Here is a 26963-nt window from a genome sequence, read left to right as displayed (position 1 = left end):
TACGACCACTGCTGCCATTGCCCATCACCGTGCGCTAAGTGGTTAACCTTGTGTTTATCACTGCCAAATGAGATGGCGCGTACCTTTCAAGTCGAAGCTTGAATTTTGGTGCCTCACAATTGATTTAGCTTTGCGACGGATCTAAACATGCAAGATAATGAAGACTACCACACCAACTGCCAGCATGGCTGAGATCACAGCGAAACCCATAATACACTTAGGACCATCCGAATCCGGAAATAGATACTAGGAATAACGTTAGCTTCTCTTAGCCTGTGAATTGGTGCTAGTATACACACAGAACCATAGATCTGGGCCAGGTTTCCTAGTGCGTTCACCACTTACCTGCGGTTGCATGTTCGCGAAGGCTGAGGAAGCATAAGCAAGCGTACCTCCATTGGTTTCCCATAGCCCGGCCGCCATGAGGACAAGGAGGGCATATCGAGAAGTATAGTCGTATACCCCACAGACGGCAATCGAGCACGCAAGGGAGAACACCGGCCAACCGGCGATGACGACATCACGCCACAAAAGGGATCTTGTCACTGAAATATGCCGTGACTCCCGTGCAGACAAATGCTACTGCATAGATGGGTATTGTGAGGAAATTAATCCTCACAGGGAGGCGTCCCCGAAAGGCCTTTCACTAGTGTTGAGTAGAAGTAGGAAAGTGTGCTGGTACCAACAATGACCTAAAGATCCGTCAGTACCGCGCAGGGAAAGTAAGGAGCATAATTCCTAATACTATGTATCCGACAACGAACATCCACGTCCGTCAGTCCTTTACGGACACTAAGACAGCCTGCCACGGGCTCAACCGTTCAGCATTCTCTGTCATAGCCGTGACATTGTCTGATTGCAATTGGGCAACCGCGGTGTACCGCTGCCTTTCAGATAAGCGCTTGGTTGTTGCGGGGAAATCAGGAAGTATAAAGACGGCAAATAATGCAAACCCTACCGTAGTAGCTCCCTCAACAATAAATAACCATCGCCATCCTCTAATATCGTGTGCACCTTCCAGTCCGTCAACGATACCAGCAGCTGTCAATCCCCTGAACGCACCAGACAACTCGGCGGCAGAGATATAGGTGCCGAACCGTTTTGATTGTTCGGTCTTCTTATACCATGATGAAATGACTAGTATACCTGGTGCAAAAACCAGACTCAATACAACCTGTTACTGTTAGCATATGGCCTTCTCATTGAAGGGTTCACTGGCGACAGCTTTCATACCTATTAACGCTCGCAGTATAACAAGGTGCTTAAAGTCTTTTCACAACTGCCATAACACATATCAACAAAACCCCCCCAAAGCACCATAATACTAGAAAGGAACGGCGAAGGCCATGTTCAACTGAGATTGAGACTAAAGGGTTCATAATAGATTGGCACATAGTAGACCTGAGACGAGGGGGCATTACTCACTTGCTAGGAACCTCAAGGACAACGTATCCGATAAAGAAGACTCCCAGACAGGTCGAGTACTGGTCTGAAGTCAGGTTCAGATCTTCCTGCATCCCTGAGATTTTTGTGTTTCCGATACTATATGCAATGGTATTAGAATACAGTTCTTTTAGGTTCTGGGCTTTGAGTAGCGACGTCAACATACTTTGTTCGATCCATGTACGACAGAAGATACATTATCCACATTGTAGGCCGAAGCATTATGTCAGTCCTTCGCACAAGGGCAGCCTCTTCTTTAGGCGAGTACGATGGTGCAGCATCATCAGCAGCATTCTCGATTTCCATTGAGAGATCTCCTTTGGTTTCAATTTCCAGATGACTTGCCATTGTGTCGCACCAACTACCCCTACGAACAAAAGAAGGCCAGAAATAATGAAGACAGAAGGAAACCCACTCAATAGGGTGGTCAGGCTTTTCATACCCACGGCAAATTATGCTGCGCCTGTCGAACTTATTACCGATATTTATAATCCCCTAACTTGTTGGCTGTCGCGTAACAAAGTCAAACCAGCCACAGCGAAGCGTCCCAGTCAGGCCGTCAACGAGTAGATAGAGACACGGTGGCCATCGGCAATCTAACAACGATGCCTCTAAGACTGAGACTGAACCCACACCCGCAAAAAGACGTGGGTTCCCCGCACACTTTGTTTTATGAGAGAAAGCGCTGGTGCTTCGGTATATATATGGTTCCGGGTGCCTCACACCGAGGCAGGTAAAGGCCCACCTTAGGAATGCTCCAGGTGATATATGTTAGACAGGGGAGTTGTCAAGGCTGCTAATTGCATGACCACATTATTCAATGACGTCAAATCCTGTATCCTGATCAAGGAACTGGTATTAGTCAATGCTACACGAGCCGAGATGCCTCGAACCGAAGTCAAATACAATGATATACTTGCATCCCACCTTCGGGGCATGGCCGTTCTAGGGACATTGATCTGAGGGCATTAAGAACAATTGGCTTTTAATCCTCTCCTCATTCCTCTTTGCAACTATTAGAGGACTTGATCCTCACACAGTCATTGAAGTTGCGTTGCTTCCTTAGTTTATCAATATATGTAGCGTCCCGTGTGGCTGTCCGTTCCCTCACAATACTACACACGAGTTTGTTCTATCCAAACTGGTCCTCCCATACCCGAACCATAGTCGCCATCATGCCGCCCGCCGCGACGGAAAATGTTGCAGCTACCAAGGTTGAAGCAGAGCCATGTCTCAACACAATGCCTCCCTCAAGCTTCAGTTGGCAAATCACCCTCGCGGATAAAGCAATCGCAATTACGGGCGCTAACTGCGGAATCGGCCTGGGAATTGCGGAAGTATGCCTCGCGAACTCAGCAAAGTTCATATACTACCTGGACCTGATGGAACCTGGTGAGGACTTTGCAGCACTACGGAAGCGATGCAGCAACCTACGGTACATTCAACCCGATGTGACAAGCGAGGGAAGTATTAAGAAGGCTATCAATCAAGTTGTTGAGGAGGCGGGTCGGATAGATGGCTTGGTGGCTAACGCTGGTATGACCAAGCATCAGCCTGCGCTCAAGTTTGATCGTGAGCAGTTGGACCAACTATTCAATCTTAATGTGTGTGCTTTCGGAAGACTCGTTTTTTCGGGATCTAATGGTTTCAGGTATTTGGTGCATACTTCTGTGCTCAGATCGTCGCACGCAAATTTATCGAGCTCGGAGTCAAGGGGTCGATTGTCATGACTTCTAGTACGACATTCTTATCGGCCAAATAGGGTGCGTTCGGCTCGGGCTCAATTTTTCCAGCAAAGAATACTGGTAATCACTACTTTCAGGCTGCTCCTTCTGCCCCATACGGTGCAACCAAAGCTGCAGGTCCGTATAAACCACCCTGATTCATATCCTACCCAAACAGTTCTTAACCTTCCTCCCCAGTTCGTAATATGTGCCACACTCTGGCCATGGAGTGGAGCAAACATGGTATTCGCGTCAACAGCATTTCTCCAGGCTTCGTTCGAACCGCAATGGCATACTATGTTGCGAAGTCCCCAGACTGGGATCTCAAGATGCAATACTACGGCGGTATGCCTTGTCTAGCTGATCCGAAGGAGCTTGGTGGTGCGTACGCGTATCTACTCAGCGACTCCAGCTCCTACACAACTGGAATTGACATTCCGATCGCTGGTCTTGTGGGAGCTTGGTGATGGCGATTCTCCGACGGTGGCTGTATATGGTCACCTTACCGAGACCCGGGTCATGCATTATATATATATATATATATATATATATATATATCCAATTAACTATTGCGGGCGGCGTTGAGTTTAAACAATAAAATGTTCGATTTGGAAGGATAACCATTTGGAGTTTTCACATTTTCTCATCTACTGTTTGAGTTCTGGAAAAGGTGTCCAATGTAATTCAAAGTCGATGAATGATTTCTTCCGAGCTCGCGGGAATGAGGCGACGGGGCTACCGAAGGCAGAAATGACTTTTATAGGAAGGAGTCTAAATCATAAACGTTAAGCCAAGAGCGCCACGCTTTATCGATCTAAAAACGGAATGAAAATTCCAGTTGACGCTACACGAAGGGATGAAGCATTACGTGGAAATACTACGTAAGATATAACCGTAAGCTTCGTGTCCTAGTCCCTGAAAAGCTGCAGTTGATAAGTTTGACGACTCTGCTATCGACTCGAAGTACGTAGGTTATCTCCTTCGCATGATACTGAATGTAGGCCAGAAGGGGGGGGGGTTGGCTTATCGAGGTACATGCATTGAGAGCAGAAGTCAGTTGTTGGAATTAGGATCAAAGCTGTTCTTTACGAAGTTGAGGTCACTTGTCCTCCACACCCCCAACGGCAGGTGCCTGTGGGAGCCCGTCAGCCCACTACCATGTATGATCAGTATGGTGAGGGGATGCACCAGATCGAGAGCATGATTTAAACGCCCATGGGTATTTAATTGAAAGCCCACTGGAGACTTTGTCCAATGAGCCCCTCGCTCACCCTAGTGGATCAGTAACTGCAGACATGATTAGTCGGTATCATACATTGGCCTGTGTTAGTGTTCTTTTGGGTATGAGGTTGCCTGGCTTGGGTTCAGCCACAGGGTTACGGAGAGGGGAGGCTTGAGTATTAGTTGGACTGAATGTGTGGCTTCGGATTGACCTTGGTATGTGCGGTTCTTGCTTCGTCTTGTTTTCAATCTGACATGTCATTGATCGAGTGAGCATCCAACGGGGGGGTTCTCATCACTTTCTGACCGTAACCGGAAATGCAACGGAAGGTCTGGAAATACATATCACCGAGACTCTTTTGGATATGACGCTAGTATCTTGAAAGTTGGGGTGAGTAGAGGGGTGGGGCCCGATAAAATACGCGATTGGTCGGAAAATACATATTCTTATCATGCCCGCTGTTTCCACGTGGTTCCGCAGTAGCGTGATTTCCAATATAATACCACTCTGTACCGATGAAAGCATGGAGGCGGTAATCTGTATCATGAGACCGTAATCGAATTACCGATCTTTTTGGGTTGGGCGGTCAGAATTGAAGTTTCCTACGACTAAGCCTAGCCAAGATCCAAACAGAACATACTAACTGTGACCTGGGATCTAATTTCGGTTCCTGGGTTTGGTGGTGCCCTGAGACAAAGCGCTTCACTAACAGACGCTGTAGGGAGGCCGGTTCATATCACGTATTATCGCCCTTTCCTCCCTAGGACTACCTCAAAAACCCATTATTACGAACTATCGCTATGACCTCCATTCAGTGACGCCGTTGAGATTTTCAAGTTGGACAAGAGGATCACCATGGTGGCTGACAGCAATGTCACCTTTACCCTTCGGCTGATTCGGTCCCTGTTGTACAGAGGTAGAACCGCAAGAGTCTTAAGGGAGAGAGCCAAGCCATCGCCAAAGGGCTGGCGACGAATAATATTCCTGGTAATCGACTTTCCGAATCTTGTCGATGCAACCCTGGCCACGGTAATAATGGAAGTCGCTATTAATAATGGGCAGCTATATGCGTGCTTTACAGCGGAGGCGTTCCAACCTCCCAGTGTTGACCAGCTGTTCTTTCGGCTCGTTAAGTTTGGGTTGCGCTTGAAAATGCCGCATGGCCATACATGACTTGCACTGGTTGTAGGGCGGATTCCATCCGATCGCAGTGCCTGTTTCGGAACGGGCACTTGATCCCCCGGCCACGTCTTGTATCCAAGGTCGCTGTAGTTCTAGAAAACTCTCTGGTTGTGGAGGATACCATTAATTTACGACCATAAGCAACAACGTAGTTGCTCCTTCACACTGCAATCAAGTTCCAGAGTGGACCAGGAATGCTGGCCCTTTTTTTTTGTCGGTCGTCAAGCTTGCAGGATTCCCTTAACATGATTCAATCTCTAAGAGTAATAATGGTCGTGGAGCAATGGGTGTGACCTCCAGATATACTCCGTACATACATACGAAGGCAGAAACCTAGTACGCCCAAGGCTTTACATCCAGTAATACAGAATTCGATACATACAAACCTCTCGAGAACAGGAACTTCCAGGAACCGAACCCAATATGAATGCAGATTTTTCCCTTCATGGATTCATTCCCTTTGGACAATGCCTATGAAGCCAGAGCAGAGAGATAGTAACTTATATTAATAAGAGGAATATTGAGTTTGATTTTTATCCCTCAAGAATTTCCCCCTCATTTTCTCCTTCCCCAACCGCCAATCCACACAGCCGTCTATCACTCGCCCCAAATGGCTTGGGGCCCGCGCACTATCCGTCATAACCTGAACAGTAAGTAATCTTTTTTAACTCCGTCACTACCGATCTGAGTTAACTAACCATTTCTCAACATCTGAGCCTTTCTCCTCACACAAAGCCGCCCCTCCCCTTCGTCTCTCTTCCCCCTCTCTTTCTATTGCCTTTTTTCTTACCCTGGTCGTTCGGTCTCACTTTTCTAGAATTCTAGACCTAGACTCTAGAATTGGTTCCTTTGTTTGTTCGCTTGTTAAGGTTCAAGCTTAGCCTGAATTCCCCTGCGTATTTACGGGGGCGCCCCCACAGCGTTCGATTCCGCCGCCCGTTCACATTCCGCCCCATTCCTCGTTCACACCTCCAACGCTGCTTTCACCTCGTCGGCTCCGCGGACCCTCGAAACCTTATGCCTCACGTCGCTCCTTATCACCTTACGTAGTGGTTACGGGCATACCGACCAAATTCAACCCAATTGTTCGTTTCCCCTCCTTGTCTGCTCACCTGTCGCTGTCGCATCGTCGGTTCGTTTGCGCGTTGTCTGACCAACGCTTGTTCGGCCCCTCCAGCGGCCCTCCTATATCGGCTTCGGTTCAAAGCTCTCAGATGAAGCTTGACATTGCGAGTACAGATTTCTCGTGAAAGATGGGGTCGTTTTTGAGGAGTCTTCGGAGAGATGTGGTGAGTGGTCATATCGTTTGCCTCGCGGTCTTTGTCACATCCACATTTTGCCTTTGTGACATGGGCTTTTCTTTATAGCGAAGGATACCTCGAGAGGAGAGAAAGGAAAAGAGAGGAAGAGAGAGACAGAGGAGGAAGGAAACTCTATCATGCTCTGTTCTATCAGGTTTCTAATTGCTTATCCTCATCTCTAGGGCCCTCCTACACCTTCGGTTGGGCCGACTCCCACAAAGAAAGAGCCTCTAGTGCCCCCGATGACCCCTTTAGAGAAGATGCTTCAGGATATGGGCGCGATCCGAGAGGATGGTAGCGATAAGTTCTTTGGGATGGAAAACGTGAGTCCCTGGCCGTGTCGCGGTGACTGCAAGGCCCTGTACAATGGTGCTAATGTTTTCTTCTATTTTTAGTACGGTAACACCTGGTAAGTCGACGTGTGCTTGATATCAGGCAGCTTGTAGTTACAGAACGAGCGGAACGGAGCAGATCACTGACAATCAGATCGCTAGTTATTGTAATTCCATCTTACAATGTCTATACTATTCAGTCCCCTTTCGAGAGGCCGTCGTTAACTATCCGACACGGACTCCCATAGAGAGCCTAGAGGCGGCACTTGCAAAGACTCTCCGCTATCAAAACCCTGTCGCTAACTTGGAAGCCGAGGCGCAGGCTGAGAAACAGAAAGCTGCCAATGCTCAGCGTCCTGGGGCGCCCCCGAGTCAACCACCAAAACCAGAGGACAAAGACTCGCCCGAATATAAGAAGAAGATGGCATTACAAACGCTACCGCTCTTAGAGACCAAAAACAACGCGACCAGCTATGGAATGTCGGAGTCACTCTTCACGTCACTGAAAGACCTATTCGAGTCTGTTGTTGCAAGCCAGTCGCGGATAGGCATAATCCGACCGCAGCACTTCTTGGATGTTCTTCGACGCGAACATGAAATGTTTCGTACTGCCATGCACCAAGATGCTCATGAGTTTTTGAACCTCTTGCTTAATGAAGTTGTTGCAAACGTGGAGGCTGAGGCATCCAAACAGCCTTCGTCAGAGAAGAGTCTTCCATCAGCCGAAGGCACTGACTCTACTGAGCTATCGGGGAGTTCAGGCTCTAAAACACCCAACACCACTCGTTGGGTGCATGAATTATTTGAAGGAACTTTAACATCAGAGACACAGTGTTTAACCTGTGAGAAGGTTTCACAACGCGACGAAGTTTTCTTGGACCTGTCGGTAGATCTTGAACAGCATTCCTCGGTTACGTCGTGTCTAAGGAAGTTCTCTGCGGAGGAAATGCTTTGTGAAAGAAACAAGTTCCACTGCGACAATTGCGGGGGCCTTCAAGAGGCAGAGAAGAGAATGAAAATTAAGCGCCTCCCTCGGATTCTAGCCCTGCACCTCAAGCGGTTTAAGTATACCGAAGACCTTCAACGGCTTCAAAAGCTATTCCATAGAGTTGTATATCCCTATCACCTCCGCCTTTTCAATACGACGGACGACGCGGAGGATCCGGATCGCCTGTATGAGCTCTACGCTGTGGTGGTGCACATCGGTGGCGGACCATATCACGGACACTACGTCGCGATTATTAAGACGCAGGATCGCGGATGGCTACTGTTCGACGATGAGATGGTGGAACCTGTGGACAAAAACTATGTCCGTAACTTCTTTGGCGACAGGCCGGGTCTGGCCTGCGCCTACGTCCTGTTCTATCAAGAAACCACGCTTGAGGCTGTCTTAAAGGAACAGGAACAGGAGAATATGGATTTGAATACAATCGCCACTGATATGAACGACTCCACCCTGAAGCACAACGGCTACCCCCTGTCTCCAGGGTTGGCCCATGTACACAGCACGTCTCAGATACCTTCGCACAACGAACCCCCTCGATTCAGCAACCTCTACCGGGCCCCTACTGCACCGCTTTTGTCCCCTCACCTGGAACATTCAGAGCCTGAGAGCTCTTTCCCGGATCCTTTGACTGCCGTACCACCTGTCCCCCCCATACCAGACACGCATTCGCCACTACCTTTGAGCCCGAAGAAGAGTGATTCTCATTTCAAAAAGGAACGAGCCAAGGAGGAAAAAGAACGAAAAGCAACAGAGAAAGAAAAAGAGAAACAGCGCCGAAAGGAACAGGAGGCGAGATTTAGAGAGAATCAGCGACGAGAGGAGGCAGAACTGAGAGCTGCGCTTGAGGCGAGTAAGGTTTCCAAGGCTGATGAAGATCGTCGACACTCCCCTGATGCCGGTAAAGAGCACGACTCGAAGAAACTAGGCGGTGGCTTGAGCCGCCTGAAGCGAGGTAGCAAAAGCATCAGCCATCGGCTTGGTAAAGATAAAGAGAACCGAGTTTCGTCATCAAGCCATCCAACAACACCTATTGCGGAACATACACCGCCAAGCAATGGGCCATCTGATTCACAACAGCACCTACCAAATGGCCAATCACCAGGTTGGCACAGCTTGAATAGGCATACAGAACAGGACGAAGAGCGGGATGTGCTCAAAGACCCCAAACACGACAGAAGCGGACATCATGGCAAGTGGAGAAGTTTCAGTCTCAGGAAGAAGTCATTTAGCATTCTTTCATGAGCCTACCTTCTCATTTCAGTATCTCGGCCACATATATCGGCGATAGCTTTTTGCACATAGAATGCGCGTTTCCCCGTACATATTTCGATGTATCATCACCTTTACCTTCATATCGGTTCCATGGATCTTGCAGCGGTACACTTGACAGTCCTATGGAGTCTTGTGGCAGAGATACCGTCGGACCGGTTATGTTTTATTTCTCCATGCGACTTTTTCTCTCCGCATACGATGCATTCTGTTTACTTGTTTGTTTTAGCCACCACTCTATCTTCTCGATTCATCAACCTTGTGATACCCGTGCCTGGGTCACATAGCTGGGCAAACGAGGCGTTTGGCGAGTTCATTTCTGTTTTATAATTTTTCAAATGAGCTGGTAATCTATGGAAAGGGGTTAAGGTCTGTTCGGGTTGTGGGGATATCCGAAGAAAAACAAAACAAAAAAAAAAAGCAACAACGGCAGAGCATTACTGTAGGTAGGATGGGCCTGTAGTCCATCCTTTCGCCATGGATACTGTGTTCTATTACTCCAGAAAAAGCCCACCGACCGACTCATATAGACAGTGTTATATTAAAACAATAGTGCAAAATAGAAAAAACAGACATGCACAGAGTTACTCAAGCATAGAACTCATTCAGCCAACCCGACGCATGCATACAAGTATACTTAAATAGTATATCATTCAAGAGCTTTAAGTAGCCCGTGGATCCACGCTAACAACAAACGATAAAAGAAAAGAGGGTGTCTTTTCTATAAAAACAAAAATTTACTCACATATTCACATCGCAATGAATACCACATGAAAATATACCGCGTCTAGACCTAGCCCACTAGGAACAAAAGCATCCCTATTCTCAGGGCGTAGTCCGCCGCGACCTTTTCCCCATCGCTCAGCTGCCAATAACCCCATATATGCGTCTTTCAATGTGAACCCAGATCGAGGCCCGCGTGCTCGTGTCTCTGTCCTCGTGTAGTTGGCATTGCGAGAGATGCCCCGAGTCGGCATTCGGACAAAGTCGAGTAATAGTAACGGACTGCCCTCTTCTTTAGCTAACTGGCTAGTCGATCGATCGACGACCAGACAAACAATCAAGAACTCCGCGGAATCCCCCGAAACAAAAACGGCCGGTCGCTCATCCCAGAATAATCGAATATATAATGATTATAGTATTAATCACGATCAGGGGTACTAGCGCGAAGGCAAATCATTAGCGTTCGTTCTGTTTATCCCCCCCAAAAAGCCGAATCCACCGGATGCGATCAAAGGGCATGGGCCTTGGAGGGTAGAGAAAGGTGCGGGTTCAACGTACTTCGCATAACTGTCCGGACGCTGGCGATTAGATCTACCGTCTTAGCCTTGACGCTGGTACTATCGTGGGAAGAGCCGAAGGAGGGATCGGCTTGTGAGCGACCCCATCCGACTATTGGTACGAGTTATTGGTTAGTTGGTTTTCTTTTTGGGGGTTTGGAGTTGGAGGGAGGACGTACTTCTGGCGAGGAAGCGGTCTTCGCTTAGGATTGCGATTGCGTTTGTTATTAGGACGGCGACGTAGACGAGGCGTCCGAGGCCGAAGAGGAACATTTTCGATGGGGGGTTTATGGTGGTGGTGCGGAGGTGGGTTAAGTTGGAGAAAGTGAGATGTGTACAGCGTAAAGGGTAAGGTCGATAACGATAAATGTCCGTGGACACGGGACTTCCTATCGGATAACGGCCAAGACTACTTTTTCAGTAATTTAGCCTTTTCAACCTATCACCAACCCTTATCCTTCTTTTGATGGAATACTATATTCTACGATAGGCTCCGTGGAATGTTTTATTTTTCTTTAGCTTTTGTAGTTATGTCTGTCATTCGACAATTGGGATTATGGTTCATCCTGGACGACTTGTTTCATATCTACACAAGATCCTACTCTATATAGATCAAGTTGAGCCATCACCGGCGGTAGGATGATAGGATCTCGTAAACGCCGCCAGGTTCTAGCCTTGTTGGAGCTAGCACACTGTGCGGTGGAGAAGAACTCAAGATTTGCCAGAGTCTCTAGGTTCTTTCTAATGACCCCAGGGTGAATATTCTCTGCATTTTCTGGCTTCTGCATCCCGAAGCTTAGCTGTGACTGTAACATCGCCAGCAAAGGCCGGAAAGAGTGACTTTCACTTGCAGTGTCCAGAAAGCGACCTGCAGCTTGTGTCCAGGCTTCTGCGGTCACAGACACCAGTTTGACTCTCAACATCTCTTTTAACAATGTCCCAGAAATGGGAGACTCTAATGCCAGCTTCAACCTCCAGGATGGAGGGGGCAGCGGTTTGATTGAGGGAGCTAAATGTGGATGTGAGAATGCTAGTTGCCACCTCTTCAACATCCGCCACGGATAGCCACAGATAGCCACAGATCATTCGTAGGGTATCTTCCCATTTGGAGACGTATTTGTACGAGCTTCCATAGAAATCGTCTGCATTGGGAATGCCTTCTGTCTCAGTGCCAATTATTCGGCCTGACCGGACGATACAGATGTGACGTGTTGACTGTCCTCCTCCGCAGGGGAAAAAGCCAACTGGGAGACATGATGAATGACACGCGTCCAAGATAGCCTTGGTCAACTATTGGCCCTTCTATCAATAACTCCCCAACCGACCCAATAGGCGCCAGCCGATCAGGGTTCACTGGATCAACTAGCCAGCAGACGGCGGCCAGACCCCTTCCAATATTTGCGGAACTGGAGGTGTCGTGGGCTGTAAGATGCGATGTACTGTGGACAGTATACTCGCTAGGGCCATACGCACTGAATAACTGAACAAGCTCGGTCCACATGGCAGTATCAAGTAGCTTTGCAGACTCGCTACCTATTAGTAGCACTGTCAAACCTGGTACAGCTTCAGGGCCTAGTGTTCGGGCCACAGAAGCAGTGAGAAATGCCCAGTTTGTCTGGAGCTCATTCATTGCCTGGGCTAGACCACTCCGACTTGCTCCCCCTTCGGGAATACACACACACACACACACTCCACAAGCCAAAGTGAAGAGATAATCGGATATAGTTAGATCAAAAGCACCGGATGAAAATTGAAACACGCGAGACTGCTTGTTGAGCAAAAGAGCAGGCCCAACGATAGTTGCGTTGGTAGCCGAAGCTCCATTTTGGCTTTCCTGTCGAGCCAGATGTATACACGACATATACTGCATGACTAGGCTGCACTGTCAGAAGACAGCGGTCCCTACATTTCGAAGATCTTGCCCCTTGCTTACCTCCATGGCGCCAGGCTGGCTGCCAGGCGCGATGATTGATCCTCGAGTTCCTCATATGTAAATTCCCCGTCCCAAGCAGCAATTGCGGAAGCAGCAATTGCGGCTGCATTCGCCTGTGATACACTATGCTGCTGGATCAAATCATGGATGCAGAGGGAGCTGGTTGATGGCACTTGGCCATTCCAAGCCTGGTGTTGTTGGATATCCTCTGGGCTCATGCTGTCGACATCACCCACCAATTGGTTGGAGGACTGAGTCGTCTGTGTGAGAGTGTGTAAAAAAGGTGTCATGACCCTTCGCAGCTGCATCTTTGGAATCACCGTCGCATCGTAGACCGCTTCCACATAGACCGACTCGTTGCTGGCCGGGGTGCAGAGCAATGTCAACGCATACGTATCCCAGATCGGTTGGACGTCGACACCTGTGAAGCTTCTAAGTATGCTAACGTAAGGTTCAGCAGTAGCTGCTGAACTACAGTCTTTGGAACTTGCAGGCCCTCGCAGCATCTTCTCCCAGTTGGCTTATGTACGGCAGGCCGTACTGCTCAAAAGAAAGGGCCAAAATCAAATTGCTCTTGGAGTGCCTGGAGCTCCTCTTGAAGGGAAGTGTTTGGTCTCAGCTGGATTCGTAGAGAAAAGGTTGCAATTGTTGGGCCCGCCAATTTATCGATTCCTGGCACGGGGGACGCCGCGGCCAGAGACTGTCACCCCGCATACAACGTCGTGCAAACCTGTATAGCCGTGCGACGGTCAACGTACACGCCAGCCGAATACAGTTAGACAGGGTGGTAACATTGGTGCCATTAGTAAGGGGAAGTGTCACACCTAGGTGCTCTGATACAGTCGCAGTGGGTTTATATGTCTGGTATGATAATGATGGAAACCGCTCGCCTTCTAGACTAGAGAACTCAGCTTCCCAGTACTTCCTGGCGTTCTCGGTCGACTGTCTCACATAGTTGACAAACAGACTGAACGGGCGTGGGATCCAGGGAGGTCCCATGATAAGCGAGGTCAACTTGTTCCAAGAGCTGGGAGATTGACCAAGCATCATAGATGCAGTGGTGCAACCCTGAGAACACACAGGCTCGAGCTCCCTAATGAGCTATGAATCATGGCCAATCGTGCCAGAGGGCATCCCAGCGTCATCGGCTGGGCTTTATCTTGCCGTAGATATTCTCTCAAATCGTCGTGAATGGGGAAGTCGACCTGTTCGTACACGATGACTTGGAAGGTCTCTCCATCTAATGATTATACGATCCGAGTCCGCAAAGAAGGGTTGGCCTGAAAGGTTGCCTTCCAGGCCGATTTCAAGGCAGAGATGCTCACATCATCTCACAGCTCGTAGACTCGCTGTGATACATACCTGCCCGGCCGCACAGTGGCCAGAAAGATTGTGCCCTGCCGCATGGGCGTGGTCGGGTAGACATCCTCAATCTGCGACTCAAGCATAGCGCGTTCTTTCGCAAATCTAACGACCTCCTGTTCCTTTGCTTCTTCCACTACTAAGACAAATCGATAGAAGTGGTAACTTGGCTGTTCTGCTGCTCTAGCACACGAGCTCAGCCTGTGCAGACAACGTCGGGTGAGGAAAGATGTTGGCCGCCATGGAATCGCCTCCTCTCCGGAAAAATTGATCTTGTCTCCCAATAGGCGAGTCTACGGTGTCTAAGACTTTTGACCACAACGCCCGCAGGCTAAGCTCCGTCTCCGTCTGTGGGGCTTCAAGAGTAAGGCCTATTCCTGTACAGGAAGCAACCTCTTCGGTTGTCATGTCCAATACGACACGACGCAGTGTCTGACGACCCCCCCCCCCCCCCCCCCGACCGGTTCAAGCGTATATATCGTACTGGGACGACAAGTGCTGGGATCATACACCGTGGTACAACATCTGTTAGGGGCGACTCTAGCTCCCTCAAATAGGCCGAGGCGCAGTTGAATGATCCCCGGCTTATTTCATCACCGGTCGTCTGAATAATTTGGGCTCAACCCTACGAATGCAGTCAACTTCGCTTCGTTGGGGCTGAGCAGCTGGGTCAAGTCCACGACCACATCATAAACTTCTGCATTATCTATTTCGGCTAGGCAAGAGCTAACGTGGCATTCCACTTCCTCTAATTCCGGCCGCTGGCCGTTAACTTTAACGGCAATGTCCTTCCGGCCCAGGAAACGAACCGTCCATCTTCTGTGAACTGGGCCAGATCCCCAGTCTTGTACAGTCGCGGCCGCGGGACCTAAGGCGAAACCGTCTCAGCCAGGCTGTATCATGGAGGAACTGTTGTTGGGTCTTCTTAGGGTTGTTGATATATCCTCGCACGATGGCTATTCCCTCGATAATTAGTTCTCCGATGGCTATCACTGGAACAAGCCTATCAAGGTCGTTGGGGGTCATCCAGCCATATTGTAGATCCAATTCCATGTCCAATATTCATTCGGTCTGATTCAACGGTTGGGTTTTCCTCAGCAAGGAGATGCTGACACATTCAGACTGCCCACAGCCATATGTCAGGTTTATCTTATCAGTCCAGGTATTGAGATTAGCGCGGGACATAGGCTCGCCAGTAAAGACCAATGTCTGCAGATCTGGGACTTTCTCTGGGGTGAGTAAAGCAGCTACAGAGGGGGTTATAGTGGCCCAATTGACACGATACTCCATCATAAACCGTTCTAAGTTGTTGACACGGTCTTCCTCAGGCGGTACACTGATGCATGCCCCAGACATAAGTGTAAGCAGGACATCGCGGTGAACAACGAGGAATGCATGACTGGAAAATTGAAGCACTCGGGAATGCCTGTCTAGGCATAATGATTGCCCCGTGGTCCTAGCCTCATGAATTCTAGAAGCGGACCCGAGGGCTCTGACTGGCTAGCCTACATGGTTTATATAAATTGTGATCTCTAAAACATTGTTAATGCCACGACAAGGCTAAGACACACTTATACCTCAAGCCTGAACTCCGAGGCCGCGAGGACCTCCTCCTTATTCCTCCGTGTCTGTATAAATACCCAATTCTTTTCTACTCTCCTTCTCATTTGATTCACCAACGATGGCGGTCGGCTGTAATGATTCAGACTGCCTGAACAACAGTGCCACTGACCATAAACATGGCGACATGAGGGACTACATAGCCCCATCACTTTTCCAGCCTCATCGTGTTCGCCTGGCCATCCGAGACGCTCACGAAAAGAAGATCCCGCCGTTGATCGGCTACTATGCCGGCCCCCCAGCAGTGTCCATCACCCACTGGCTCGCACCGATGGGCTTCGACTATGTATGGATCGACTGGGAGTACAATGCAACGAACATCGAGACCATGACCACAGTCCGTCTGTCTATGTCACAAACACCATATAAATACGAGACTGACCTCCCGGCATACAAATGGTCCACGAGACGGCCTTCATGAGCAGTGCCAAAACCATTCCCTTCGTCCGGTAGGCCACACAAGCAACAACGCGCTCAACTCACTATATACCTAACCTACGCAGGGTACCCGGGCACGACGCATCCATCATAGGGTACGCCCTCAACGCAGGCGCATCAATCATAGTTCCTCACGTGGATATGGTAGAGGAAGCCAAACACGTAGTCAGCGCAGTTAAGCTGACCGAAAGCAAAATGGTACCCGCTCCACGCCGCCATTCCGATACGCGCGCAACCTGACAGATACCGCTCTAGAGCCAGAGAAGGGCCTCTGACAGAGCTTGAACAACCAGACGGCGCTGATGATTCAAATCGAGTCGCTCGAGGGTATCCACAATCTCGATGCTATCCTGACGAAGGTGCCGGAGATTGACATCGTCTGGTTTGGAACCATAGATGCTCGGATGAGTATGGGGCTTGCGGCGGGGTTTGGCGTGCGTGGTTCAGAGCCTAAGTGGCTTGGGGCTTGTGACTTGTTCCACGCGACGTTCAGGAAATACAAAAAGCCTCATGCAGGCTTTAGTTTTGTAGAGGGTGAGGAGTTGCGAAAGGCTACCTCGGATATGGCGATTGTGTATAATTGCGGCTGATACGCACAAACTAACGGAGGTGATGGGGCAGTTGAATGCTGCGAATGAGACGCTTGCATGTAAGGGAGCTTAGGAATCTAATTTTTTTTCTCATTTTCCATTATATTCGGTGTATTGATTTGATGCGGCAAGACTCAAAAGCGGTTCGGCCAGTATGGAAATGTTGGTGAGTACTTAGACATCATACTATTGAGGTGCTAGACCGGGATCGCCCAACTGAGAGCCTCCCTCTCCACGCTGACTAAAGTACCTTTCAGAGAAGAAACTTTGCTTGAATGGGAGAGCTAGGGAAGAAATTCAATGGAAAACAACAGAAAAGCATAGTTAGATACTGTTATGAATACGATGAAATAAAGTACAACGAAGTCATTGTTACATGTGCTCTCCACGCAGATCTAGCGATGTTCCCGGATGGGGACCAAACAGAGATTGGCGAGCGTGGCAACACCATCTCAGGGGGTCAAAAGCAGCGTCTGAATATTGGTAGAGCCATCTATTCTGGCTCTGATATCGTTCTTATGGATAAAAGCAATCTGTGGCCTTCTAAAGCCTCGGTGCAGAGCGCTGGCAACACACCAACTCCATGTTCTTGGCTGCTGTGGCCGGAATATATTGATGGACGAAGGTCATATCGTAGCTATCGACATATTTGCAAACCTCATGCGTACTGATCAACTTTTTCAAAACTTGAAGCTGGCCAAGCCCCGGCAGGGCGACTCGAACCAGAAGGCTGCTGCTAGTGAGACAAGCATCGAAATACAGCCGGCAAATGCCATCTCTAGTGAAATCAACGCGAAGAAACGATGCACTCCTTTGATGCAAAAGGAAGAGAGGGCAATAGGTTCCATGAGATGGGATGTTTGGAAATCATACCTTACTTTCATCGCCTAGGTCCTCTCTCGGATTCTTTGTAGCCTTTATCATGGCGTCATATCCACCGGTGGTATCATCATGAGCGGACTATGGCTGTCATTCTGGACATCTAACAAGTTTCCAGAGTTGAGCAGAGGCCAGTATATGGGAATATATGCGGATATCTTCTTTGACCAGACGGTTGCATTGTACTCGTTCTCAGTTCTGCTAACAGCTGCTTGTGCCAACGCCAGCAAGAACCTGTTCGAGTGTGCTATGCATCGAACCCTTCGAGCGCCCATGTCCTTCTTCGATACCACACCGCTGGGGCACATTATCAATCAATTTTCACATCCAGGTATCAGGCAATGATCTCGTGGACTCTGGCCAGAAGAGACGGATAAGGATGAGAACAACATGTAAATAGTATCTTTTTGACTATCCTTTTGTTTGATGTTTCTGCATATCATCTTATCATCTGGCAGATTCATTTGAACACTCTAAAGTTACATCATCCAATCGTGTGACTTTTGCATGGCCCAGATTTCAGGCTGTAGTTCCGCGTACTTAGCGATTTTTTATCGGATTAAAAAGCTGTATAAATTGAATTGCTATAGTACCGTTATACTGAGTACTTTTTGGGAGAGATATAATTGGTGCAGTATCCGAGGCTGTGGGAGAAGGACCGCCTTCCTATCTCAGCTCCGCCTTCTTAATCGGACATAGTACAGATCTATAAACGCTAAGCCCAGGTTAGTAGGCGGTTCCTGATATAAATCCACACCAATTTGAGACCTCATGGACCTTACGTTCAGAAATGAGGCTTCTGGGCTTTTATTTCAGACGACCGGTATTCCCGTCAGGAACCCTTTTTTGGTATTTTTGAAAACACTCAGATATTTCATCATATGATTCAAACATTCCATTGTGTTTTGTGCCAGTAACTTTTTGCTCATGGCGTAACAAGCCTGAAATACTAGTCCAGCAAAGATACACTATCCAATGCACCAGATGAGATAGTGTTCAATTTATTCTGCCGGTTTGAATTGGTCAGCCCGTTTTGATTAGCCTACGTATGCTTCTCACTGGAATGCTTTGACCTTTCGACAACTTTAACTACAGCGACGGTGACACGATGGGGAGAGTTGATGTTGGTATGAATTGCTTTACTTCCTTTAATGTGTATATAAATGCTCACAAGTATCCTTCACTTATGTGTCAGTCTTCATACTGCTACTTGTCGCAATCCCAGCTCTCGTACTGTTTCACCTCTACCTAGCCCCCTACACCAAGGTAGAGGAGTCCTTCCACGTCCAAGCCATTCATGACATCCTTTCATACGGAATTCCCACTCAAAATGTTGCTGAATATCTCAGCGCTCAATATGACCATTTCACATTCCCCGGTGCTGTGCCCCGGACGTTTGTCGGAGCTGTCGTCCTATCTACGCTCTCGCAGCCATTCATCTGGTTAAATGACACTATTGATAGGCAATTACTAGGTACAAATATCTTCGTATATATTTACTATACGCAGCACTCTAATAAGTAGTACTTTTACAGCTCGAGCCATTCTTGGCCTGTTTAATGCTCTGTCTCTGCTCTCCTTCGCATTCGGCTTGCGACGGGCTTTCGGGAAGACTACAGCGATCTGGTACCTACTCTACCAGGCAAGCCAATTCCATGTTCTTTACTATGCATCCCGGACACTGTCGAACACGTTCGCTTTCGGATTATCTACCCTGGCGATGCGGTACCTTCTTCAGGAGAATTCCCAACAAGTAAACTCCGTGGTATATAGAAGCCGGTGTCGGTTGTCCCTGTGCCTGTTGACAATAGCTGGTATCATATTCCGTTCGGAACTGGCACTCTTCCTTGCCACAAACACCGTCTTTCTTTTCCTTACAAGACGTATCGGTATCCAACGTGATATAATCCCAGCCGGATTATTGGGACTATTCCTCGGTCTGGCCTCTACTGTACTCGTGGACTCATTTTTCTGGCAAGAGTACCCCCTCTGGCCAGAGCTGTCAGCCTTCATATTCAACGTTATCAACGGTCAAGCATCGGCCTGGGGTACACATCCGTGGCACTTCTATTTCACCAATGCCATCCCGCGTCTCTTGTTGAACCCTCTTGTCTATCTAATCGGGCTTCCATTCGCCCTATCCCAGCCATCAACCCGCTCCGCGGCAACATGCCTACTCATCCCCTCACTTACCTACATAGCTATCTATAGCATCATACCACACAAAGAATGGCGCTTCATCGTATACACTGTCCCCCCACTAACCGCCGCCTCCGCCCTGGGAGCATCTTATATCTGGACGCACCGGACCAAATCCCTCCTCTACCGTCTCCTCTCCCTAGCCATGGCTCTATCAACCCTCGCCTCATTCCTCTTCTCCACCCTCGTCCTCCTCCCCGCATCCTCCGCAAACTACCCAGGAGCATACGCCCTCCAATCCCTCCACGCCCACGCCCCCAACACCAAACCCCTCATCTCCGTCCACCTAGGCAACCTCGCCTGCCAAACAGGCGTAACCCGTTTCCTAGAAACCCCCACATCACCCAGCCAAAACTCAACCTGGAAATACGACAAAACCGAAAACGAAACCCTCAAGGCCACGTCATCTTTCTGGTCTCAATTCGACTACCTCCTCATCGAACCTGGAGAAGAGGAATCGAAGATTCGCTCTTTATCTGGCCCTGGTCACTGGGAAGACGTGGATGTGATTGAGGGATTCGCGGGACTGAGGATCGTCCGGCCTGGTGATGGGGCTGTGGGTGCAGTTGAGGAGCGGGTTCTTCGGAGGTTTGTTGGTGAGGATGGGACTCGGGCTTGGAGGGAAGGGAGAGATTTTGCTCGACGGTTGGTTACTCGTGGTTGGTGGGTTGAGGTGAGGATGGAGCCGAAGATTAAGATCTTGGGGAGGGCTAGATGATCTCCTTTTTTTGATCTTTTGGCCTTTTTCATCTTCTTTGTATGAGTAGGAGTAGTTATGGAGTTTGTGTTTATATATGTATATCTAATCTTGTATCTTAATAAGTAGATGGAAGATGTAGGTATGGTACTTGTATCTGAAATAAATAGATCCAACTGTGTATGACCTGCTCCTGGATATCATCTTTCATGAAATGAATGCGTCCAAGGGAAATAGAAAAGTGTACAACAAGCATCCATTAGCTTCCTTTATGCAAAGTATGAACATGAACTAGCTTCTCAAAACAAAAACGTGGGTATTTCCATCATTCTTAGCAAGGCCCTCAAGCAATCACGCCTGTTTGTTCTCCAAACGATCCATTCTACCTTCCAAATCACGGACCCAGGGCTCAACCAGCGCAATGTTGCTCTTCAGAGCCGCCTCCCCCTGGGTCATCTTCTCTTCGACAACCTGCAGCCCCTCGCGCCATTGGTCAATCTCCCGCGCCATATCCGCCTGGCGTCTTTCCAGCTCGTCCAGTGATTCAGAGGCTTGTGCAGCACCTGCGTGGATGGCGCGTAGGGAGCGGAGTCGTTCCAAGACACTAGGGAGGATCGGGTGGAGGGATTGAATGGTCGGTAGGGTGGCGTAGAGAGCTTGAATCTTGGTGGCTTGCTCATCGCGTTGGGTAGCTGCGGGGTCGACTTCTGTGGCTGATGAGGAGGATACAGACATATCGGATGGTTCGAGAGCTGCTGTGGCAATGCGGGCATTTTGCGCGGCTTTGGCTGCATCTACGGCGCGCTTGCGGGCGGACGCCAAGGCTTCGGTATCAGCGGTTAGCTTTCTGACGCGTGCAGACAAGTTTTCAAGATGGGAGGTGGACACAGTCGCCGAGGGTGGAGCGGTGCCTATTGTCGGTACAGCCGAGACAGGGGCCGGGCCGACAAGAATGTTCATTAGAGTGATCAGTCGGGACGTAAGGTGGTCTAAAGCCGGCAGGACGGGTTGGAGTGGCACATCCGAGCTTCCATCGGCGATAAAGGGGTTGGAGGAGCTGGAGATACCCATAGCAGCCTCGACGAGTGCTAGCCGGCCGTCAAAGGCCGCTGCGTGGGCCAAAACGCCGGAAGATGGGGCAGTAGAAGGAGTCTCCGTCTCCGTCTTCTCAGTCGGTTTGTCCGGCTTGTCAGGGTCATCAGGTCCTGGTTCAGAGATCCTCTTGGATACTACCGCGGCTGCCGAGTGCGGCCCAGATGCTTTCCGAGAGGAGGCATAGAGGTTGTCCAAAGCCCGGCTCAACTCGAGCACCCCGTCGTCCAGTCCTTCCTTGCGTTCTCCCTGGTTTCCATTGGGCTCTGACTCAGCTTGGCGGGATGCCATCTCATCCTTCAGCTCCTCGACTTCTCTCCGGAGGCGAGCAAGCTTTCTCTCAAAGCCTTCCTCTTCACTATCACTGAATTCGCCGACTTCTTCCAATCCATCGTCTATTCTGCGGCGTCGGCGACTCTTGCTCCTATATGCCTTCCGTTTCGTAGCAATACTATCAGAGAAATTGGCTTCGCGCGCATCAACGGTAGCCCCGAGAAAGTGAGCGCGCGCCTCATCCGCATTGATGGCTTGACGGTCGATATCGGGGTTGGAGCCGGCATCATCATCTGCATTGGAAGTGGTGCGGATTGTTGCAGTCTGTTGGAGGTAGAAAACAGCTATATGATCAGAAATCACAATGTTCCAAAGAATCCGACGTGGTGACTAACCGGGACGGTGGATGCTTCATCGGTCAGATCGGGGGTCTCATAGATATCGGGCGAGGGATCCTAAGCCCCAAGCAATGGGTCAATCGGACTGTTGATAAGAAAGCAATGCGATTTACGCGTGGGAGATTGATTCACCAGATCTGGGAGACCCGCATACTTCTTATTGAATGCCATCATGCACCTTTGCAATGACTGGGGTAATTGGCGGGGTGCGTGTTACGAGTGTTTAGTCTAGTTGGAGCATCTCCGAAGGTGTGAATGTAAACTGTCTCCGCGTTGGCACGTGAAAGGGGCCTTTAAATATGATGCCTGAGGCATTAAAATAACCTGTCTCCGGTCAAGTTCTGTAGTGTAAGGATGTACATCATTGTAAAGGTACATACGAGTTAACAATCCTATTAGTAATTGCTATGATGACATTCCCAGTTCACATGATGTATTTACCATAAACCCCATTCAATGAGAGACAAAATGATCAACTATATGCACCGCTACAAGGGGCATACTCCGGCCTGAAACGGGTCGCTCTGTTTCGGTCCTGGTTTAGCATTTGGCGCCAAGCAAGTTCCTCCCACATCAATAGGAACAGCCACAAGGGGAATTGCAGCCATGGCGTGTATAATGGCAGGATTGGATTGGTTCCCTTTTGCAGTGGTGAACACATGCACGTGGTAACAGCCTCGGAGGTTGGCAACCTCAGGCGGTTCATTCCTAATGTGGTAGTTTGTGGAGAGGCGTGACTGGAAGTCCCCGGAAAAGCACATGAATGTGACAGTAACCCTCCCAAACATTTATTTAAACACCCCTTCTGGTGCTCTTCCACCTGAACCTGCTACTACTACTATTATTATTATTCTCCTCATACTCATTGTCAGCACTAGCTGCCCTTCATTCATCCTCTACCTAGACACCCTCCTATCTCTTATCTAACCTACCCCGCATCACCATGGCAGCCCCCGCAGACATCACCATCAAGGACCTCAGTGGTGAGTGGACGATGGTATGTAGAGTTCCTTTTCTAATGCCTTGGAAATCCTCGGCTTGAGGGAAATCCGTCGACATGAGCTAACTTGGAACTGTGTGTCTGCAGGATAAAACCCTCTCCAACCCCACTGAGCCAATTCTGGCACTGGTAAGTCAATTCATCGGGAAAGACGCATAGCCCTTGCTAATGCTAACCGCTTGTCCCATTAATAGCAAGGCATGGGCTGGTTAAAGCGCAAAGCTCTCAATGTCGCAACCGTCACCCTTAGTGTCCACCAATTTGCGGACGAAAAGGACCCTAAGGTCCTCCACGTCAACATCGACCAAACGGTCACTGGAGGAATTCCTGGCACAAGTGAGAAGCGTATCTCAGACTGGGAACCACGAGAGCACGAAGACCACGTCTTTGGCAAGGTCAGAGGTCAAACCCGGTTGATCCGTGGCTCCAAGGGCGAGGATGGAAAATTCCGCCCTAATGTGGAAATCGCTACCAAGACCGATGACGAGAAGGTGAAGAAGTTTTTGAAGGGAGAGATCCTCGCTGATGGAAAGGATACGGATGGATTCGTTGCGGACAACGTCGGCGAGGAGTATGGAGAAGGCGAGAGCCTTTTCCTTCAGAGTTTCGTGCAGAACCTGGACAGTGCCGGCGGCTGGACTGCTGAACAAGTGCGTATTTCTAATTGTCTCCCCTCTTTCGCCAGTGCAAGTCCGAGGGGGATGCTAACCTTGAATTCTTAGATCTGGGGTTTCGAAGTGATCGATGGAAAGCGGTACTACACTCGCCGTGTTGTTGTTGCCAAAGACGGTAAATATGAAATGGCTCGGTTTGTGTACACCTTCATCAAGCGCCGGGAAGCTTAGAGATCCTTGACATTAGCAATAAATGAAGTACATTTTTTAGCTTTCAGATGTCTAGACTAAATCGGAAAAGTCCTCGTAAACCCTGGTTCTATCCAGATCCACTTGAAGATCAACTGTACATGTACATCCAAAAAGGGAAAGGTCATCATATAGATCTAGGCTGGTTCGCTACGGCAGAGTACGGAATACCTAACGCGGTTTATAGGTAGATGTACATTGATATCATTTTGCATGGTCACCCGCAACACAGGCACTGGTTGAAATCATCCGGAAACCAAAATACTCATGATGCTTCTGGGTATATATGTTATCGTTAAGTGAGAATAGAAGGACAACAATGACAATTTGCCTTCAAGTGGTAGGAGACACGACTGACAGACAAGAAACCCTTATAATCAATAAACTTCATTGTTTTTGTATCTCGACTTCAATTTAGTGGTGGGTCGGCATCACAACATGCGCCTTGGTGCTGACGGCATCCTCAGCCCGCCAGTGACTTGTCACAGTCTTCTGCTGGGTGTAGAACTGCAGACCAGGTTTGCCGTAGAAAGTGTTAGCTCCACCGCCAGCGATACTCTTCTTGTTGCCAGTGAAAGAGAACATGGGAAGAGGGACAGGGATGGGGACATTGATGCCAATCTGTCCGGCTTCGATATCCTTCTGGAAACGAGATGCCGTAGAACCAGAGCGAGTAAAGATGGCGGCTCCGTTCCCGTATTCGTTCTTGTTGATGAGGTCAATCGCATCCTCAAGAGTGGGGACGCTCAGGCAGACCAGAACTGGACCGAAGATTTCTTCCTTATAGCAGGTCATCTCGGGGGTGACGTTCGTAATAATAGTGGGACCGACCTTAAAAGAACGCATAGTAGGTTAGCAAGATTATGATTCATGAATCTTGGGAGGAAATAACGCTTACAAAGTTGCCATTGGGGTACTTCTCAGGCTTGAATCCCCTTCCGTCCAATAAAATCTTAGCGCCCTCTTTCTCGGCACTGGCAATCAAATCTTCAATACGCTTCTTGCTCTCCGGGCTGATCACGGGGCCGAGATCGGCTCCCTCTTCAAAACCCCCGTTCACCTTTAAGGCCTTAGCACGTTCTGCGATCTCCGGGAGCCATTCCTCGGTCTCGCCAACCATGACCACAGTACTCAAGGCCATGCAGCGCTGGCCAGCGGCGCCAAAAGCTGCTCCCACGATGGCATTCAAGGTGTGGTTCTTGTTACAGTCGGGAAGGACAGCGGCATGGTTCTTGGCCCCCAGGTTGGCCTGCACACGTTTGCCATTGGCAGAGCCCCGAGTGTAAATGTACTCACCAGCACGGTTGCTACCGACAAAGCTAATAGCCTTGATGGCAGGCTCGTCAAGGATGAAGTCAACGGTCTTGGCGGAGCCATGGACAATGTTGATGACACCAGCAGGGAAGCCAGCTTCCTTAGCCAGTTCCGCCAAAATCATGGCGGCACCCGGATCACGCTCCGAAGGTTTAAGGACCAGGCAGTTGCCGGTAATGGTAGCCACTGGAATGCACCAAAGAGGGATCATTGCGGGGAAGTCTGTGGGGAGCGGTTAGCCTCGGGGAGACGGTCGGGTGGGTCTTCTTGATACAAGGGGTGTCTTACTGAAAGGGCAGATGGCTGCAACAACACCCAGAGGCTCCCTGTAGCTTCTGGTCTCCATGTCTTTAGCGACTTCCAGCACTTCGCCTGTAAGCTGCGTAGTAATGCCACAAGCAGTCTCGGCGACCTGCAGACCACGTAGAACATCACCCTTGGCATCGGCGAAAGTCTTGCCTTGCTCCAGTGTAATAGATGCAGCGAGACGGTCCCAGTTGGCACGAATCAAACTAACAAACTTGAACATGATCTGCTGTCTGGCAATCACACTCGTTGCCCGCCATGCTGGGAATGCCTTCTCAGCGGACCTGACCGCCGCCCGCAGCTCCTCATCTGTGCTTTGAGGCACCCGAGTAACAAGGTTGTTCGTAGCGGGGTCATGGAGGTCAATCCATGTAGTGGCCTTCGACGCAACAAATTCGTTATCCAGAAAGTTGGCCGTATCGATGGGGTTGGCGATCTGCTTGTGGTCCGTCGGGTACTCGGTAGCGGTACTAGCCGCGGAAGTGGTTGCGGGGACCATCTGTTGGGCGGTGGCGTGCAGTCTGCGCGCAGCAACGTTGGGAGAAGAAGAAGTTACAGAAGCAGTTCGTTGACCAGCAAGTGCTGAAGAAGAACTCCTGGTTGAAGTCATTAAAGAGCGCGATGCTGCTGACCTGGCAGATGATGCGTTGGCAAAGCTCGTGCGGGGAGATGCAGCGCGGAGTGTGGGGAGAGAACGGGCAAGGGACCGACGGGCGGCCATTGTGAAGGGGAGAAGAGATGAAAGGGAGTAAGTATATATGTTGGTTGTTTACAGAGAAATAAAGGGAAGAACAAATCAGTGACCAGGAGAGCAGAAAGAAAGGAGGTTACTTGGATAGAATATAAATAGAGAATCGGTTTGGCAAGGAGGAAAGATATATGGAGTAATGAAGTGAAGTTAATAAACCAAATGGTGCAAACGCTTCCCAATACAATCGCCGAGGACAACCGATAACGCTACTCGGCGTTGCCGGCCAATCATGGCACCCAGTCGGAGCGACTTTCTAGATTCAAATATGGATAGATGGGAATGGTTCCGAGTCCCGCTGTTGTTCAACTCTCTCCTATATCAATTCACTTCCGAGCTTGGGCTTCTTCTATGTTTGTCTTCTTCAGTTGGGTTAATTGACTATCGTCTCCTCTTTCCCTAGCTAAAGCATTGGTGTATTTCTTTTCTTTTTATGCATATATAGGTCTCTAAAGCAAGTAGTATAAGAGATGGCTTACAATTGTATCCGAC

The 26963-nt window shown here is 49.2% G+C and overlaps 12 protein-coding genes across 12 annotated transcripts; 6 read left to right on the top strand and 6 right to left on the bottom strand.

Annotated features, from left to right (window-relative positions):
• Positions 1 to 141: 141 nt before the first annotated feature.
• BDW43DRAFT_308512 (major facilitator superfamily domain-containing protein) lies at positions 142 to 1791 on the bottom strand (the record flags this gene model as incomplete). Its single annotated transcript, XM_032046521.1, has 6 exons — positions 142 to 246; positions 346 to 545; positions 620 to 692; positions 788 to 1174; positions 1437 to 1542; positions 1610 to 1791. The coding sequence occupies 6 exons, from the start codon at positions 1789 to 1791 to the stop codon at positions 142 to 144; spliced, it is 1053 nt and encodes a 350-aa protein (XP_031903086.1).
• An 827-nt stretch (positions 1792 to 2618) lies between these two features.
• On the top strand, positions 2619 to 3634 carry BDW43DRAFT_308511 (uncharacterized protein; the record flags this gene model as incomplete). The annotated part of the gene is made up of 4 exons (XM_032046520.1): positions 2619 to 3047; positions 3095 to 3179; positions 3237 to 3305; positions 3366 to 3634. 4 exons carry the CDS (start codon positions 2619 to 2621, stop codon positions 3632 to 3634), a joined length of 852 nt encoding a protein of 283 aa, XP_031903085.1.
• A 2580-nt stretch (positions 3635 to 6214) lies between these two features.
• On the top strand, positions 6215 to 9704 carry creB (ubiquitin C-terminal hydrolase CreB). The gene is made up of 5 exons (XM_032039808.1): positions 6215 to 6656; positions 6749 to 6860; positions 7055 to 7195; positions 7268 to 7281; positions 7367 to 9704. The coding sequence occupies exons 2-5, from the start codon at positions 6825 to 6827 to the stop codon at positions 9450 to 9452; spliced, it is 2277 nt and encodes a 758-aa protein (XP_031903084.1). The 5' UTR covers positions 6215 to 6656; positions 6749 to 6824; the 3' UTR covers positions 9453 to 9704.
• A 1006-nt stretch (positions 9705 to 10710) lies between these two features.
• BDW43DRAFT_308509 (YOS1 family protein) lies at positions 10711 to 11032 on the bottom strand (the record flags this gene model as incomplete). Its single annotated transcript, XM_032046519.1, has 2 exons — positions 10711 to 10871; positions 10939 to 11032. The coding sequence occupies 2 exons, from the start codon at positions 11030 to 11032 to the stop codon at positions 10711 to 10713; spliced, it is 255 nt and encodes an 84-aa protein (XP_031903083.1).
• A 254-nt stretch (positions 11033 to 11286) lies between these two features.
• BDW43DRAFT_267930 (uncharacterized protein) lies at positions 11287 to 12397 on the bottom strand. Its single transcript, XM_032041059.1, has one exon. The coding sequence runs from the start codon at positions 12387 to 12389 to the stop codon at positions 11925 to 11927; it is 465 nt and encodes a 154-aa protein (XP_031903082.1). The 5' UTR covers positions 12390 to 12397; the 3' UTR covers positions 11287 to 11924.
• Positions 12398 to 12676: 279 nt separating this feature from the next.
• BDW43DRAFT_267929 (uncharacterized protein) lies at positions 12677 to 12919 on the bottom strand. Its single transcript, XM_032041058.1, has one exon. It carries the CDS (start codon positions 12908 to 12910, stop codon positions 12689 to 12691), a length of 222 nt encoding a protein of 73 aa, XP_031903081.1. The 5' UTR covers positions 12911 to 12919; the 3' UTR covers positions 12677 to 12688.
• A 2816-nt stretch (positions 12920 to 15735) lies between these two features.
• Positions 15736 to 16702, top strand: BDW43DRAFT_308507 (Pyruvate/Phosphoenolpyruvate kinase-like domain-containing protein; the record flags this gene model as incomplete). Its single annotated transcript, XM_032046518.1, has 4 exons — positions 15736 to 16011; positions 16083 to 16123; positions 16178 to 16310; positions 16406 to 16702. 4 exons carry the CDS (start codon positions 15736 to 15738, stop codon positions 16700 to 16702), a joined length of 747 nt encoding a protein of 248 aa, XP_031903080.1.
• An 873-nt stretch (positions 16703 to 17575) lies between these two features.
• BDW43DRAFT_250942 (uncharacterized protein) lies at positions 17576 to 18116 on the top strand. The gene has a single exon (XM_032039807.1). It carries the CDS (start codon positions 17654 to 17656, stop codon positions 17924 to 17926), a length of 273 nt encoding a protein of 90 aa, XP_031903079.1. The 5' UTR covers positions 17576 to 17653; the 3' UTR covers positions 17927 to 18116.
• Positions 18117 to 18600: 484 nt separating this feature from the next.
• BDW43DRAFT_250924 (dolichyl-P-Man:Man(7)GlcNAc(2)-PP-dolichol alpha-1,6-mannosyltransferase) lies at positions 18601 to 20577 on the top strand. Its single transcript, XM_032039806.1, has 3 exons — positions 18601 to 18708; positions 18777 to 19055; positions 19117 to 20577. The coding sequence occupies exons 1-3, from the start codon at positions 18690 to 18692 to the stop codon at positions 20496 to 20498; spliced, it is 1680 nt and encodes a 559-aa protein (XP_031903078.1). The 5' UTR covers positions 18601 to 18689; the 3' UTR covers positions 20499 to 20577.
• Positions 20578 to 20828: 251 nt separating this feature from the next.
• BDW43DRAFT_308505 (dynactin subunit 2) lies at positions 20829 to 22411 on the bottom strand (the record flags this gene model as incomplete). The annotated part of the gene is made up of 3 exons (XM_032046517.1): positions 20829 to 22166; positions 22238 to 22297; positions 22373 to 22411. 3 exons carry the CDS (start codon positions 22409 to 22411, stop codon positions 20829 to 20831), a joined length of 1437 nt encoding a protein of 478 aa, XP_031903077.1.
• Positions 22412 to 23183: 772 nt separating this feature from the next.
• BDW43DRAFT_298338 (uncharacterized protein) lies at positions 23184 to 24085 on the top strand (the record flags this gene model as incomplete). The annotated part of the gene is made up of 4 exons (XM_032044539.1): positions 23184 to 23237; positions 23328 to 23369; positions 23435 to 23890; positions 23963 to 24085. 4 exons carry the CDS (start codon positions 23184 to 23186, stop codon positions 24083 to 24085), a joined length of 675 nt encoding a protein of 224 aa, XP_031903076.1.
• Positions 24086 to 24405: 320 nt separating this feature from the next.
• Positions 24406 to 26590, bottom strand: BDW43DRAFT_250883 (CoA-acylating methylmalonate-semialdehyde dehydrogenase). The gene is made up of 3 exons (XM_032039805.1): positions 25706 to 26590; positions 25002 to 25639; positions 24406 to 24934 (listed from the first exon to the last, which is right to left on the bottom strand). Exons 1-3 carry the CDS (start codon positions 26442 to 26444, stop codon positions 24518 to 24520), a joined length of 1794 nt encoding a protein of 597 aa, XP_031903075.1. The 5' UTR covers positions 26445 to 26590; the 3' UTR covers positions 24406 to 24517.
• Between the last annotated feature and the right edge of the window lie 373 nt (positions 26591 to 26963).

Source organism: Aspergillus alliaceus, assembly GCF_009176365.1.
Source record: "Aspergillus alliaceus strain CBS 536.65 unplaced genomic scaffold BDW43scaffold_9, whole genome shotgun sequence".
Classification (NCBI taxonomy): Eukaryota; Fungi; Ascomycota; class Eurotiomycetes; order Eurotiales; family Aspergillaceae; genus Aspergillus; species Aspergillus alliaceus.
The sequence above is the reverse complement of the archived record's forward strand: the minus strand, read 5'-3'. Positions and strand labels throughout refer to the sequence as shown.